Source organism: Ogataea angusta (genome assembly GCF_019207475.1).
Source record: "Ogataea angusta isolate 61-244 chromosome Unknown 61-244_NODE_10_length_428612_cov_89.696788, whole genome shotgun sequence".
NCBI classification, from domain to species: domain Eukaryota; kingdom Fungi; phylum Ascomycota; class Pichiomycetes; order Pichiales; family Pichiaceae; genus Ogataea; species Ogataea angusta.
Window position 1 is genome coordinate 1 of NW_025065224.1, and position 12,403 is coordinate 12,403.

Below are 12,403 nucleotides of genomic sequence, written 5' to 3' on the forward strand. Positions count from 1 at the left end.
GTTCTGGGAGTGAGTATCTTCGAGCGATCTTAACTTAGATTCCATCTCCCTCAGTTGCGTCTTGAGCAGCTGAACTTCCTCGGAATCACTTCCTTTTATCCTAGCCAAAGCAAGCCTTGCATGATCTCTTTCCTTTATCAAGTCTGCCAACTCAATATTTTTTGCTTTCAAATCTTTCTCCAGTTTCTCCCGTTTTTCCACAGATTCTTGAGCTGACGCAGCCTTCTGTTGGACCACCTTGAACTTACCCAGAAGACTCAAATGCTCTTGTCTAAGTTGGGAATACAATTTGGCTAATGATTCATACTTATTTTTCCAGTATTGAATCTGTTCCTCCAAATGAGAACATTGGGAGGTCTTGACTGCCAATTGCTCCTCGGCCGTATGTGTCACAATCCTCAACTCGTTTTCCAAAACTTTAACTCTCTGATCGTATTGCTCGAGCATCAATTGGTCCCTCTCATGCTGCCCTCCTAGAGTCAATAAGTCCTGTTCCAATTCGGCCATTTTCCCCTGAGCTTGCCGTTGCATTTGGTCGGCTAATAATTGACTCTGAGCGAGCTCCTGAGATACTGCTTGTTGCCTTTGCTGTTCTTCCCAGAAACGTGCTTGATTTCTCTGCACCATCTGTTGCTCGAGAAGTTCAGCTTGCCTTCTCTCCTCAGCCTGTCTTTGTTGTTCTTCCAATTCTTGCTGTTGCCTAACAAAAGAGTCAACCATTGCTCCAGTAGGCTGGGACTGAATAATACTAGAGCGCGGTACATTGTGCTCCTCGGAATTACTGATCAGGATGCCTTGTTGTTCTAGCGGGGGCTCTTGTGAGTCTTCTTCGTCTTGAAGAATTGGAGGACTTGAATGTAGTTTGGGAATTGTAACGAGAGTTGTGAGATACTTGATGGAAGAGCAATCAGCGTAAAACTCAAAAAGACGGTGGTGTTGAGCATCAAAACGATCTTTCAAGGGAGTGATCACTTCCTCAGACTCGGAAGACTTGTACAAAGCTCTTAGCATTGAAATCAAAAACTTGTAGATTCCGTAAGACTCGGCGATGATCGGAACCAAAGAGCTAATAACACATTCTGATTCTGGAGTATGTCGTATAGAAGAGAATATGACCCTCTGTAGGTTGTCCAAAGAATCTTGCAGTGATAGTAAGTCCATGATGGATTCAAAACCTTCGTTGGGGTCGCTAACAGTTCTCAATGAGACATATTCTTCATACTCGAACATTCCGTTGAAACCTCTATGATCGTGATGAAACCTTAACTTCTGTTCTAGGTAGAAGACGTACTCCTTGATTGGTCTTGTGTAATCTCCGGTAGCGCTATTGTTGGGGAATCGACTGAGACTTTCAAGCCAACTGATGTTTTTGTACCCTCCTATCAAGCAAGTAGGGTGACCTTCTTGCAGCACCTTGTGAATGACTATTAACGTCTTGAATATTTGAGTATCATTTGATTGAATAGGCAATAACTTTAGACAATGCCAAAACTCCCGAGACGACTTATGGTCCCAAGTGTAAACGATGCAGGCTCTAACGTGTTTTCTTTTGGGGGCTGCCGTGTCGGCAGTGCAGGCCTTTTTCAAGCTTGTTTGAATGTCCAAATTGGAATGACCTCCGAAACTAAGCATAATCTAAATAATTCTTATGTTATGTTACCGGTGAATTAAATATGAGAGCGGAATTCTATTGAGGTTGAGATTAGTTGTGAGGTGTTCAAAAGAAAAAAACACGGCGATTACTTAAACACGTTGCGCTACTACATTTATCGAGCTAACACTATTAACAAGCGAAGGTCGTTAGGTGATTCCATTACTTGACACCATAAGAATTGTTAGGATCACTAACAAGCGTTCTTCAAGGACAGTGGTTGTCAACGTTAGCGAGTATGTCAATTTGAGGTAGCCTAACATGCGCATGTACTTGAAAACATAAAGGAATCTCTTACTAGGAACTGGTCAAGGTTATAGCTTGCGTAACAAAATATGCTGTTATCTGATAAACCGAAAGAGCGATTGAGAATTCCAGAAACCAGAAAATTTTTTGAATACATAAATTTTATTTAACTTTTACAGTGCAATTCAATCAATGAGCTCTATTGAAAACCTCAAATCCTTTGGTAAGTGCACTTATATCTAATGTTCATTCATCTTTAGAATCCAAAGGCTCTTTAACTTACTAGCTAACATTTAGATCCTTTTGCTGATACTGGAGACGCTGAAACTCAACCTACAAACTATATCCATATTCGCATTCAGCAAAGGAATGGAAGGAAAACACTAACAACTGTTCAAGGGGTTCCGGAAGAGTACGATTTGAAGAGGATTCTGAAAGTGTTGAAAAAAGACTTTGCCTGTAACGGCAACATTGTGAAAGATGATGATTTAGGGGAGGTGATTCAATTACAAGGAGATCAAAGATTGAAAGTAATGGAATTCTTAATCCAGCAGCTCGGTCTTCAAAAGAAAAATATCAAAATACACGGATTTTAAAGTGAATTCTGCTTTGTAGTCTTGATGATATCTACATATTCGCTCAAATATATGGATGCCAGATTTTGATTATCATTAGTAGCCTGTTGGTTGGGGACAGAGTACGTTATATTATTACACTAGCAACATTAATTACAAATATATATGTCACCGAAGTCGTTTGTTTAAAAGAATAACAGTTTTTTTCTTTTTCACTTAGGCAAGCGACATAATCTTACCTATGGTTTCCGACCTCAACCTCAAGAAGTCTTGGAACCCGAGACTGCTAAAGAATAGAGCCAAGGTGTGGGAAAAAGAGCGCGAATTGCTTTCAAAAAGAAGAGAAGAGACCGCTATCGATGATGCAATCAAAGAAGTACCAGCGAAACTCAATCAGTCTAAGTCACTACGAATTGACTGGATGTACAACAATCCTGCTGAGCATCGGTTGAGTGCTGATGAGGATACTAGCAAATGTGATCATCTTAACAAACTTCCAAACCAACGCAGTACACAAACAAACTTGCACGGTTCAAGTTATATACAGCATAGTTCATCGAACCCTTCACCAGAAAAGCCTGCAACTGAAATCAACAGCATACTGCAGAAAAACGATCCCGTTCTCCTTATAAGTAAAAAAGGATCTTTACACCGTCAGCCTCATGTACCCAAACATAAGAATGATCATTCTTCAAAAATTACAAAGACCCGCATAAATGGCAGGAAGCATTAGACTTTTTATGACTGAAACTGAAGCTATAATATACGACTACCTAATCACATCAGCCTGTAGTATCATAAAAGATTTCCCTATATTAATTCTGGACCCTGCCTAGGTAGCTTAAACTTATAACGTAACTTTTGTTTTGTACTTCAAATTATTTTGAGCTACAATTTCTTCCATCAATTATCCCTTTCGCTCATTATATAATGAACACTTTGAGAAGTATTCGAAGTACTAGCCAGACGAGGTCGAACAGATCTGGAAGCAGATCGATTTTGGGCTCAGGCAGAAGTTCGACTTCCACTTCGAGATCAGGCTCAAGGTCACGCTCGGCATCAAATAGGGGATCTTTCCTTGTACGAGGATCTGTGGATAATTACTCGTTTACAGGTTTGCAAGCTCCGGAGAAGAGTATGGCTTTTGATGGCCCGAAAGAGCACAATCTCGAAAAGGAACTAGAAAAGACATTTTGGAGAAAAGTCCGTGAAAATGTGATAGACAACGATAACGCATGGATAAAGCTGTTTCTTTTTGCTTCTTCCATATCAGCCGCTATAATTCTTGCACTTGAGTGCACTATATGTGGATTGTTTTTCAGTAGCTTCAAGCTGATAGAGTCAAAAAATGATGACTTTAACCCGGTGTTAGCCATCTATGGGTATTACAGATCCTACCTCAAACAAAAGCGATACGCCATGGGTGCATACTTAGCACTCTATATCTATGCCGAAATTTATCAGATACTAACCACCTTCATTGTTTTATATACTAGGAATGTGTACCACTTGGCGTCTTCCATTTTGTTTCTAGCTGCAATGGCGATCTATGCGGGGATTCAGTATAATGAGATCAATACGACAATCACTAGCTTTGCCACATACAGTCAATTGTTTACCTCAACAACTGATGCATTCGGGTCTGGGACGGCGGCTGCAAAAGTTCACATCAAAAGCCTATCCATTGCCGTAGTTATCCTTGCCTGCCTGGTATGTGTCATTCAGTTTGCTATTGGGTTTAAGTTGAAAGACAAGTTTCAACAATTCACGGGAGAGACTATTGGTAACAATAGGAAAATGATCTATGCTAATACAGTGTTCAATTTACATCGGGATGCCTTATTGTTGGCTTTATTTTTTGCACCAGGATACTTTCTTCAAGCCTTAATTATAGCACCAGACAAGACAGATGCAGAGTTTGGTTTGTCACTGGCCGCTCTAGTCCTCTCGGTGTTTGTTATTTTCGGTGCGGATTACTCCACTTCAAGGGAAAAGAAAATCACATCCACCTTCTTTTCATTGTGCTGTACAGTTGGGTTGGGATTTATAATATTCAAGATTGTGAGAGTGTATCTTCGCTATCGTTTAGCTAATCATGACTTACCTGGAAGACAATCTGTTGTTGCATTCGGAGTTATAACTAGTGCAATTCTACTTTGTTTGATGGTGTTACTGTTACAAGTGATAAGAAACTTTGGATTGGGATTATTTGAAATTTATGCCGGAAACTATAACTGGTTGAGACATGCAAAGGGAAGCAGCAGCTGGATCAAAGGAACAGAAGACTCCAAGGTAACTTCTGCCGGGAAAAACCAAATAAACGAGACCTCAAATGATCGTATAATGTCTGCCGAGCTTTCTCCCTACTTAAATTTGTCTACAATGCCCAATAGGGAAGAATTGGATTTCTGATTCGTTAATGATCAACAACTAACTAATCACTTGCTAAATCAGGGCAATACAAGTGAGCTTATCGCCTGTGTTAACATCCATATTACAGAGAAATTCTCCATCGTCAGTTAGCAAGCGCTCCTTTTTGAAGATTTCCAACTTATCACATTGGATATAATTCAATTTTTGATTATGCTTAGTCAAAAGCTCGTTCTCTCGCAAAAGCGCTAAAAGTTTCCTGCGTAGAAAGCCAAGCGTGGTTCCTAGATCCGGATCTTCATAATCGTCAGGACCAAATTCGATGTAGTATACTATGGGCCGACTCAAAAGCTCTCTTTTCGGTCTATTCTGGATGACGTTGACAGAAACGTAAACATGTGAGCAATGGGTCGGAGTTTCAATGAACACATCCGTATGTCTTGATATTAATCCTAGATGGCGTCCCATTAGCATGAGTATTTGATGTGTAATGATTGCGATAAAGGTATAAGTAAATATTAATGTTATACATTTTGACCAATTCGAAGCCAGTAACTGTTTTGTCAGATCACTTTTGTTGTATAGTTCGTAGATTCTGATGTGAAACAGCAGCATACATCTTCTCAGAAACTCCAAGAAATCCAATTCTTTCAAAGAAGGCATCTGTCTACCAATAATTTTTTATCGGACTAGATTCAAAAAAGATTGAAAGAAATTGTAACATGTATAAAATTTGAGTGTAGCTAACTAGAATGCCTCAAATTCATGGAGGGACTCACGCAGCAATAATATTATCCCTCATTGTGGCTTTCTATCCATGGCTGCACAACATCAAGAGGTCTAAACGGAAACGAGCAATAGCCAAATGTTTGGCAGACTTAATAGGCGATACACCTCTTCTCAAAATACGCTCACTATCCGAAGCTACAGGCTGTGAGATTTACGCAAAAATGGAACTATGCAACCCAGGGGGCTCAGCCAAAGATAGAGTCGCTTTGGCAATTATAAAGGATTTTGAAGATCGAAACTTGATTACACCCAACAGGGGCGACGTCATTTTCGAAGGGACATCGGGGTCTACGGGCATTTCAATAGCTATGCTTTGTAAATCCTTGGGCTACACAGCGCATATATGCTTACCTGATGACACATCGGATGAGAAAGTAAATCTCCTACGAATGTATGGAGCTGTTATTGAAAAAGTGAAACCGGCATCAATTGTTGATCCAAATCAATATGTAAATGCAGCAAAAAGTGGAGCCGATAGAATAGCTAGTGATCCCAGTTCCAGTAATAACGCTGTATTTGCAAATCAATTCGAGAATGAATGCAACTGGAAAGTTCACTATGAAACGACCGCAAAAGAGATATGGGAGCAAACTGAAGGAAAGCTAGATTTTTTTGTTTCAGGGGCAGGGACGGGTGGCACGATTGCAGGTTGTTCAATATTTTTCAAACAAAAAAATAACTCAATAAAGACAATTCTAGCAGATCCCCAAGGGTCTGGCCTTTTCAACAGAGTTCAGTATGGTATCATGTATGACACCGTCGAGAAAGAAGGAACCAGAAGAAGGCACCAAGTTGACACTCTAGTGGAAGGGATTGGACTAAACAGAATTACCAAGAATTTCTCACAGGGGGAATCCTATATCGATGCGGCCGAGAAGGTCAGCGACAAACAAGCGATTTTGATGGCTCGCTATCTCAACGAGAATGAGGGCCTTTTTTTGGGATCGAGTTCTTGCGTGAATGCAGTAGCTGCGGCAAGAATAGCTTTTACGAAGGCTAAAAAAGGGGATACCATTGTTTTTGTTGCCTGTGACTCAGGAAGCAGACATCTATCTAAATTTTGGAAAGAGGCTCTTAAATACGACCCTCCTTCAGACCTGAGGGATATTATTAACATTTGATATGTACTTAGGCATACGAAACCTCTAATCATAATTCATCAAAAACACCCGTAATTTCGCTGGCCTTTCGTCTCTTATTGGCCCTCACGAGGTCTTTCCAATCATCCTGTATCTCTTGAATTCCATCATCCGGTAACAATAACCGTTCCTTAACTTTCCGTTCCTTGGAGCTTAACGACGACTGACTTTCGTTAGAATTAGACTTCGACCTCTTGCTCCAAGGTAAGTTCTTTTCCTTCCGTGCATTTACAGCGAGCCTTGCTTCATTGAGCTGCATTGCTTTTGAAGATGAATTAATATTTTGTAATCTTGCGTTCTCCTTCTGAGTGCCCAGGTACGAATACCTTTCAAAATCCACACTTTTATCAATAAATCCCCCGTCAGGAAAATCATTTATGAACTTGTTTTCTGGCATCTTCGGGAACCTGAAAAGAGAAAACCCTTTTGCGAGTTTCCAATAGTCCAAGGCAGAAACTCTGAATATAGATGCAGCAGAATGTTTAGAGTAATGTCGGATGTAAGTCACAAACGCTTTTGTCGCAATCTCATGTCTAGCTCTATCAGCAAGTAACCAGGCACGAGATTCCATATCAATCCATTCAAATTTTTGAGGATTGTAATGAGCATGGCTAAGATGGTGTAACTCGACATTCCTCAGACCCATGAATTCAACGTAGCTTTCTTCAAGGCCTGGAGTCAAGAACACCACAGCAGTGCCTGTTTTTCCAGCACGACCCGCCCGCCCACATCTGTGGACAAATACGTCAGGGTCTGTAGGGGGATCGAGTTGTATAACGAGATCGACATCCGGTATATCTAATCCTCTAGCCGCAACATCCGTACTGAGCAGCACGTTCTTACATTCTGAGACCCCAGAGAAGCGAGACAGCGTTTTTATCCTAGTTTCCAGCTGCAGCTTGCCGTGCAAGGAATATAGTTTCATAACTTCGTAATCTTCGACTTTCTTTTTCAAACAGGACAAGAGATGATTGAGTAACAAATAGAAGTGAGAAACACACACACATGTGGGAAAATAAACAATAGCCCTTTTGAATTGATAAGATTCCAGCATATGGAAGAGAAGCCCTATTTTTTCATCGGCTGGAACAATGCTATAAAACAACTTTAGCTTTGAGGGTACCAGCTTCTTGCTTAAGTGATCAGATTTCACAGTGATACGAACAGGATTGGTCATACCAAGCTTGAACACATCATCGATCACTGCAGACATAGTTGCAGAAAACATTCCCACCCTTTTCTGTCGAGGCAAAATTTTGGCAATCAAGGACATTTCTGAATTGAAATCGTGATCAAGTAAACGGTCAGCTTCATCCAAAACTAAAACTTGACAACTGGAGGACTTTACCACAGATTGTTGTAAAAATTCCAATGCTCTCCCTGGAGTCGCGATGATAATTTGCGCTCGAGATTTCAAGAAATTCTGTACATCTGTCGATACAGATCCCACACCCCCAAGGACAGCTTGAGTTTTCAGTTGATAATCGCTGTCAGGGCATAATTCAACGAGATTATTGATGACCGCTTCTATTTGAAATGCTAGCTCTTTAGTAGGACATATAATCAAGGATCCAAAATGCCCTCTTTTGAATGCTGACTCTTCACGTAGGAAATGACATAATTTCTCCAACACTGGAATTACAAATGCCAGTGTTTTACCGGAACCCGTCACAGCTTGTACCACAACATCCTTGTTTCCAGAGAACAAAGGGATTACTGAGGCCTGCACAGGAGTCATATTCTCGTAACCCCTTGTGACCAAAGCTTCCCGAAGCCAGGGAAGTATTTGGTAAGGCAAGGAGTCCCACGTCAGCTTATTTTCTGCCGCCATATAGAGGAGCCTAATTATGAGAAAAGTTGATCTTAAAGCAAATAAGATTTCACCATGTTTTTTTTTTCACCTCAATTTTTTTTTTTTTTTTTTTTTTTTTTTGAAGGTTTCTTTACTTATTGGGTCGAGAAAGGTGGCCAATAAAAGTGATCTCGTCATTTTCAATTGTGCCTTCATATGCAAAGAATTTGAAGCAAAAGAGTCAAGTGGGAAAAGCTGCTACCTTTTTCTGACTTCGTCATATGAAAAGATTTAGCTCTATTCGCATTCATTATCGCCAAAGATCAAAACCAACACTTTGTCGACAAGAACGGTTTCATATTTTAGTAGCACTTCAGATGTCCGAGATGCCGGATTACAGCACATGGACCAAAGATGCATTAATCAAACGCATAAAAGAATATGAATCAGGTGCTAATATAATCAAATCTGCTCATCTAATTTCAAGTAGTTGTGATCACCTTTCCAAAAGTGCTAAAAGGCAGAGAAGAGAATTTGATTTTTCCAAGTACAATCAGCGAAGAATAGCTCTGAAATTTTCGTATTTGGGGTGGAATTATCATGGACTCGCCTATCAAAATAATACATCGAACGTCCCAACAGTAGAACTATTTATATTGAAAGCTTTAGAGAAAACAAAGCTAATCCGCAATTTAAACCCGACTGACTGTGATTTCAGCAGATGTGGCAGGACTGACAAAGGTGTCAGTGCAATGAATCAGGTGATTTCTTTGACTGTGAGGTCGACTTTGACCGAAGACGAGATGGCAAATCCACTCAACGACGCAAGAGAACTTGATTATGTTAAAATCCTCAACAAAGTTCTCCCCGAAGATATAAGAATCCATTCCATTTGCTTGAGACCACCAGAAGGATTTGATGCTAGGTTTTCCTGCCTTTCCAGACATTACAAATACTTCTTTGAGAAGGCAAATTTAAACATTGAGATGATGCAACAGGCAGCATCTTATTTTATTGGTGAGCATGATTTCCGTAACTTCTGCAAGGTAGATGGATCCAAACAGATTATCAACTACAAACGGAAAATCATATCCTCGTCGATAGAAAAAACAGATTTGGGACAAGAGACCTACGTTTTCAGTCTCAAGGGATCAGCATTTCTTTGGCATCAAGTGAGATCCATGATGTCCATTCTGTTTTTGGTGGGCCAAGAACTGGAAAAACCTGAAATAGTGAGAAAGCTCCTTGATGTCGAACTCTTTCCAGGCCGTCCAAATTATGCAATTGCCAGCCCTCTTCCTTTAGTCTTGTATGACTGCGAATTCGACAATAGCGTTGTGTGGTTAAAGTGTTCTACCTCAGACAAAATCCAGCTTGCAAAATTTAGCCAGTTATGGGTAGATTTTAGAGCCAAATTCACTATTATTACCACGATGAGACATGTTATCGAACCAAGTGAAGAAATGTCAAAACATGGTTCGAATACTTGCAGTGCGCCAAGGAAACAATCCTACACACGGATCGAACAGCTGGAGTGTCTTGAGACGCCAGACAATATCAATAAAAGATGGCTTCAAAAGATGGCTCCTGATAGTAAATAATAGATACGAAAAAGGATTTAGAGTTTTTTTTTTGTGATTTTCATGAATAAACAAACTATTTCTGAGACTTAATACTCTGGAGATTTTTAGCTTAACAAAATGGTGAATATATCGGAAAAGATAAAGGAGATTCAAGATGAAATGTCGAGAACTCAAAAGAATAAAGCAACTGAATATCATCTAGGGCTGTTAAAAGGAAAGTTAGCAAAGTATAGAAGAATGCTCTTGGATCCAGATGGTTCTTCCAACCAAGGCAGCAGAGGTCAAGGATTCGAGGTAAGCAAAAGTGGAGATGCTCGAGTCTGCTTGATTGGTTACCCATCTGTGGGAAAATCTTCCTTTTTATCAAAAGTTACAAAAACTCAGTCAGCAGCTGCAGCATACGAATTCACAACATTGACTTCTGTTCCTGGTGTTTTACATTATGAAGGAGCTGAAATCCAGATTGTCGACTTACCTGGAATAATAAAAGGAGCGAGTGAGGGAAAAGGTAGAGGAAGACAAGTTGTCGCAACCGCGAAAACTGCAGATTTAATTTTGATGGTCCTTGATGCAACTAAAGGTTCTGATCAGCGCGAGAATCTAGAAAAGGAACTCGAGGCCATTGGGATCAGACTGAACAAAATCAAGCCTGACATCATGATAAAATACAAACAATCGGGGGGTATAAAATTGATTTCATTAAACCCTCCATCCCATTTAGATGAAAAGCTTGTGTCCTCCATACTGAAGGAATACAGAATACACAACGCAGATGTTACACTGAAGGATAAAGATGCCACTGTAGACGATTTGATTGATGTAATCAATGAGAAGCATGTGGTATACACACCTTGTCTTTACGTCTACAATAAAATTGATGCCGTTTCGCTGGAGGAGGTGGATAGAATTGCACGGGAGCCGAATACCACAGTGATGTCTTGCGAAATGGAACTTTCAATTGATGATGTTGTGGAGGAAATATGGTATCGTTTGAATCTTTTGAGACTGTACACAAAGCGGAGGAATGCAAGACCTGATTTCTCGGAACCACTGGTTGTTCGGAATAAGTCCACAATCGAAGATGTTTGCAATTCAATTCACAAAGATTTGAAAGAAAACTTCAAGTACGCTCTGGTTTGGGGCTCATCATCCAAATTTGGAGTGGCTCCCCAGAAATGTGGTCTAAATCATTTGGTACACGATCAGGATGTGGTAACGATAGTAACAAAATAAAACCTACAAACAATTAGCTCTTTAGCTTTTCTTCTAGTTTCTTGATCCAAATTTCCACTTGAGATTGGTTTTCCCCCATCATTTTACGGTTTTCAGCCATGCGTGCCTCAATAACAGAAATCTTGTTTTCCCAATCTGTGATTTGACGTTGCATCGCATTAAATTCGCTGTCTGCATTGTTGAGAAAGTCGCTTGAAGGAGCAATAGAATTTGCCATTAAGCCAATGGATCTCAATTTAGTATTGACTTTCTCCAAGTTATATATGCGCAATGATGCATATCTTTCATACAGGTAATCGATCTTTTTAAGCAAAGAGCTTTCTCTTTCAATCGAGAACAAGCTATCGGTAATTGCTACTTTGGTAGGCACTTTTTTGCTTTGTCGGGACATGTAAGTCTGCAAAGCTTGAATTTTTTGAGTCAGAACATTGAGCTGCAATTGAATGCTACCACTTTCTATAGGGCTGCTTTCAGCTCCTGTCAAGTTTTCCAGCTTTTCAACTTTTTCCAATAATAAAAGAATTTTCGAAACGGTTTCTGAATCAACAGTGAAACTGATTTCAGGTTCATCATGGTGTAGCTCAGTATGCTTCGATAAATATGCATTGCGAAGTAAGCCACTTTTATCCTTCAGGGCTCCAATGATCAAATTCCACTCTTCTAATTCACGTTCAAGTTTTGACGAAACTACGCGTTCTCGTACTTTGTTCAAAAATTCATCCAGAGCTGAATTCGAGTCATCAAAGGTGTCTGGTTCACCACCATCGGAATGCTTTACCTGTCTGGATTGTAATTGACTTTCAAGTTGTGACAGGTTTTCTTGACTAGGGATATAAGCAATACCTGATGAGACACATGGATGAATTGTTTCACAAGAGTACGAGGAGTCATCGACGTACACTGGATTTGAAGCCTCTAAAATTTCAGGCTCTTCAGCCGCCACAACATCTTCCGAGTAATAATCAAGTACGCTCATCACTCATTGCGCTTCAAGATTTTCTGGCGTCGAAATTGAACTATTTACG

General features: G+C 40.1%; 10 protein-coding genes across 10 annotated transcripts; 5 read left to right on the top strand and 5 right to left on the bottom strand.

Annotated features, from left to right (window-relative positions):
* On the bottom strand, positions 1-720 carry KL928_004467 (uncharacterized protein; the record flags this gene model as incomplete). The annotated part of the gene is made up of 1 exon (XM_043205168.1): positions 1-720. A coding segment is annotated over one exon (720 nt), but the record flags the coding sequence as incomplete, so codon positions are not given.
* A 58-nt stretch (positions 721-778) lies between these two features.
* KL928_004468 (uncharacterized protein) lies at positions 779-1,632 on the bottom strand (the record flags this gene model as incomplete). Its single annotated transcript, XM_043205169.1, has 2 exons — positions 779-850; positions 973-1,632. The coding sequence occupies 2 exons, from the start codon at positions 1,630-1,632 to the stop codon at positions 779-781; spliced, it is 732 nt and encodes a 243-aa protein (XP_043057960.1).
* Positions 1,633-2,713: 1,081 nt separating this feature from the next.
* On the top strand, positions 2,714-3,205 carry KL928_004469 (uncharacterized protein; the record flags this gene model as incomplete). The annotated part of the gene is made up of 1 exon (XM_043205170.1): positions 2,714-3,205. The coding sequence occupies one exon, from the start codon at positions 2,714-2,716 to the stop codon at positions 3,203-3,205; it is 492 nt and encodes a 163-aa protein (XP_043057961.1).
* A 197-nt stretch (positions 3,206-3,402) lies between these two features.
* KL928_004470 (uncharacterized protein) lies at positions 3,403-4,884 on the top strand (the record flags this gene model as incomplete). Its single annotated transcript, XM_043205172.1, has 1 exon — positions 3,403-4,884. The coding sequence occupies one exon, from the start codon at positions 3,403-3,405 to the stop codon at positions 4,882-4,884; it is 1,482 nt and encodes a 493-aa protein (XP_043057962.1).
* Positions 4,885-4,917: 33 nt separating this feature from the next.
* KL928_004471 (uncharacterized protein) lies at positions 4,918-5,505 on the bottom strand (the record flags this gene model as incomplete). Its single annotated transcript, XM_043205173.1, has 1 exon — positions 4,918-5,505. The coding sequence occupies one exon, from the start codon at positions 5,503-5,505 to the stop codon at positions 4,918-4,920; it is 588 nt and encodes a 195-aa protein (XP_043057963.1).
* Positions 5,506-5,594: 89 nt separating this feature from the next.
* KL928_004472 (uncharacterized protein) lies at positions 5,595-6,752 on the top strand (the record flags this gene model as incomplete). Its single annotated transcript, XM_043205174.1, has 1 exon — positions 5,595-6,752. The coding sequence occupies one exon, from the start codon at positions 5,595-5,597 to the stop codon at positions 6,750-6,752; it is 1,158 nt and encodes a 385-aa protein (XP_043057964.1).
* A 28-nt stretch (positions 6,753-6,780) lies between these two features.
* On the bottom strand, positions 6,781-8,601 carry KL928_004473 (uncharacterized protein; the record flags this gene model as incomplete). Its single annotated transcript, XM_043205175.1, has 1 exon — positions 6,781-8,601. The coding sequence occupies one exon, from the start codon at positions 8,599-8,601 to the stop codon at positions 6,781-6,783; it is 1,821 nt and encodes a 606-aa protein (XP_043057965.1).
* Positions 8,602-8,843: 242 nt separating this feature from the next.
* Positions 8,844-10,163, top strand: KL928_004474 (uncharacterized protein; the record flags this gene model as incomplete). The annotated part of the gene is made up of 1 exon (XM_043205176.1): positions 8,844-10,163. The coding sequence occupies one exon, from the start codon at positions 8,844-8,846 to the stop codon at positions 10,161-10,163; it is 1,320 nt and encodes a 439-aa protein (XP_043057966.1).
* A 99-nt stretch (positions 10,164-10,262) lies between these two features.
* KL928_004475 (uncharacterized protein) lies at positions 10,263-11,378 on the top strand (the record flags this gene model as incomplete). The annotated part of the gene is made up of 1 exon (XM_043205177.1): positions 10,263-11,378. One exon carries the CDS (start codon positions 10,263-10,265, stop codon positions 11,376-11,378), a length of 1,116 nt encoding a protein of 371 aa, XP_043057967.1.
* A 13-nt stretch (positions 11,379-11,391) lies between these two features.
* On the bottom strand, positions 11,392-12,354 carry KL928_004476 (uncharacterized protein; the record flags this gene model as incomplete). Its single annotated transcript, XM_043205178.1, has 1 exon — positions 11,392-12,354. The coding sequence occupies one exon, from the start codon at positions 12,352-12,354 to the stop codon at positions 11,392-11,394; it is 963 nt and encodes a 320-aa protein (XP_043057968.1).
* Positions 12,355-12,403: the final 49 nt, after the last annotated feature.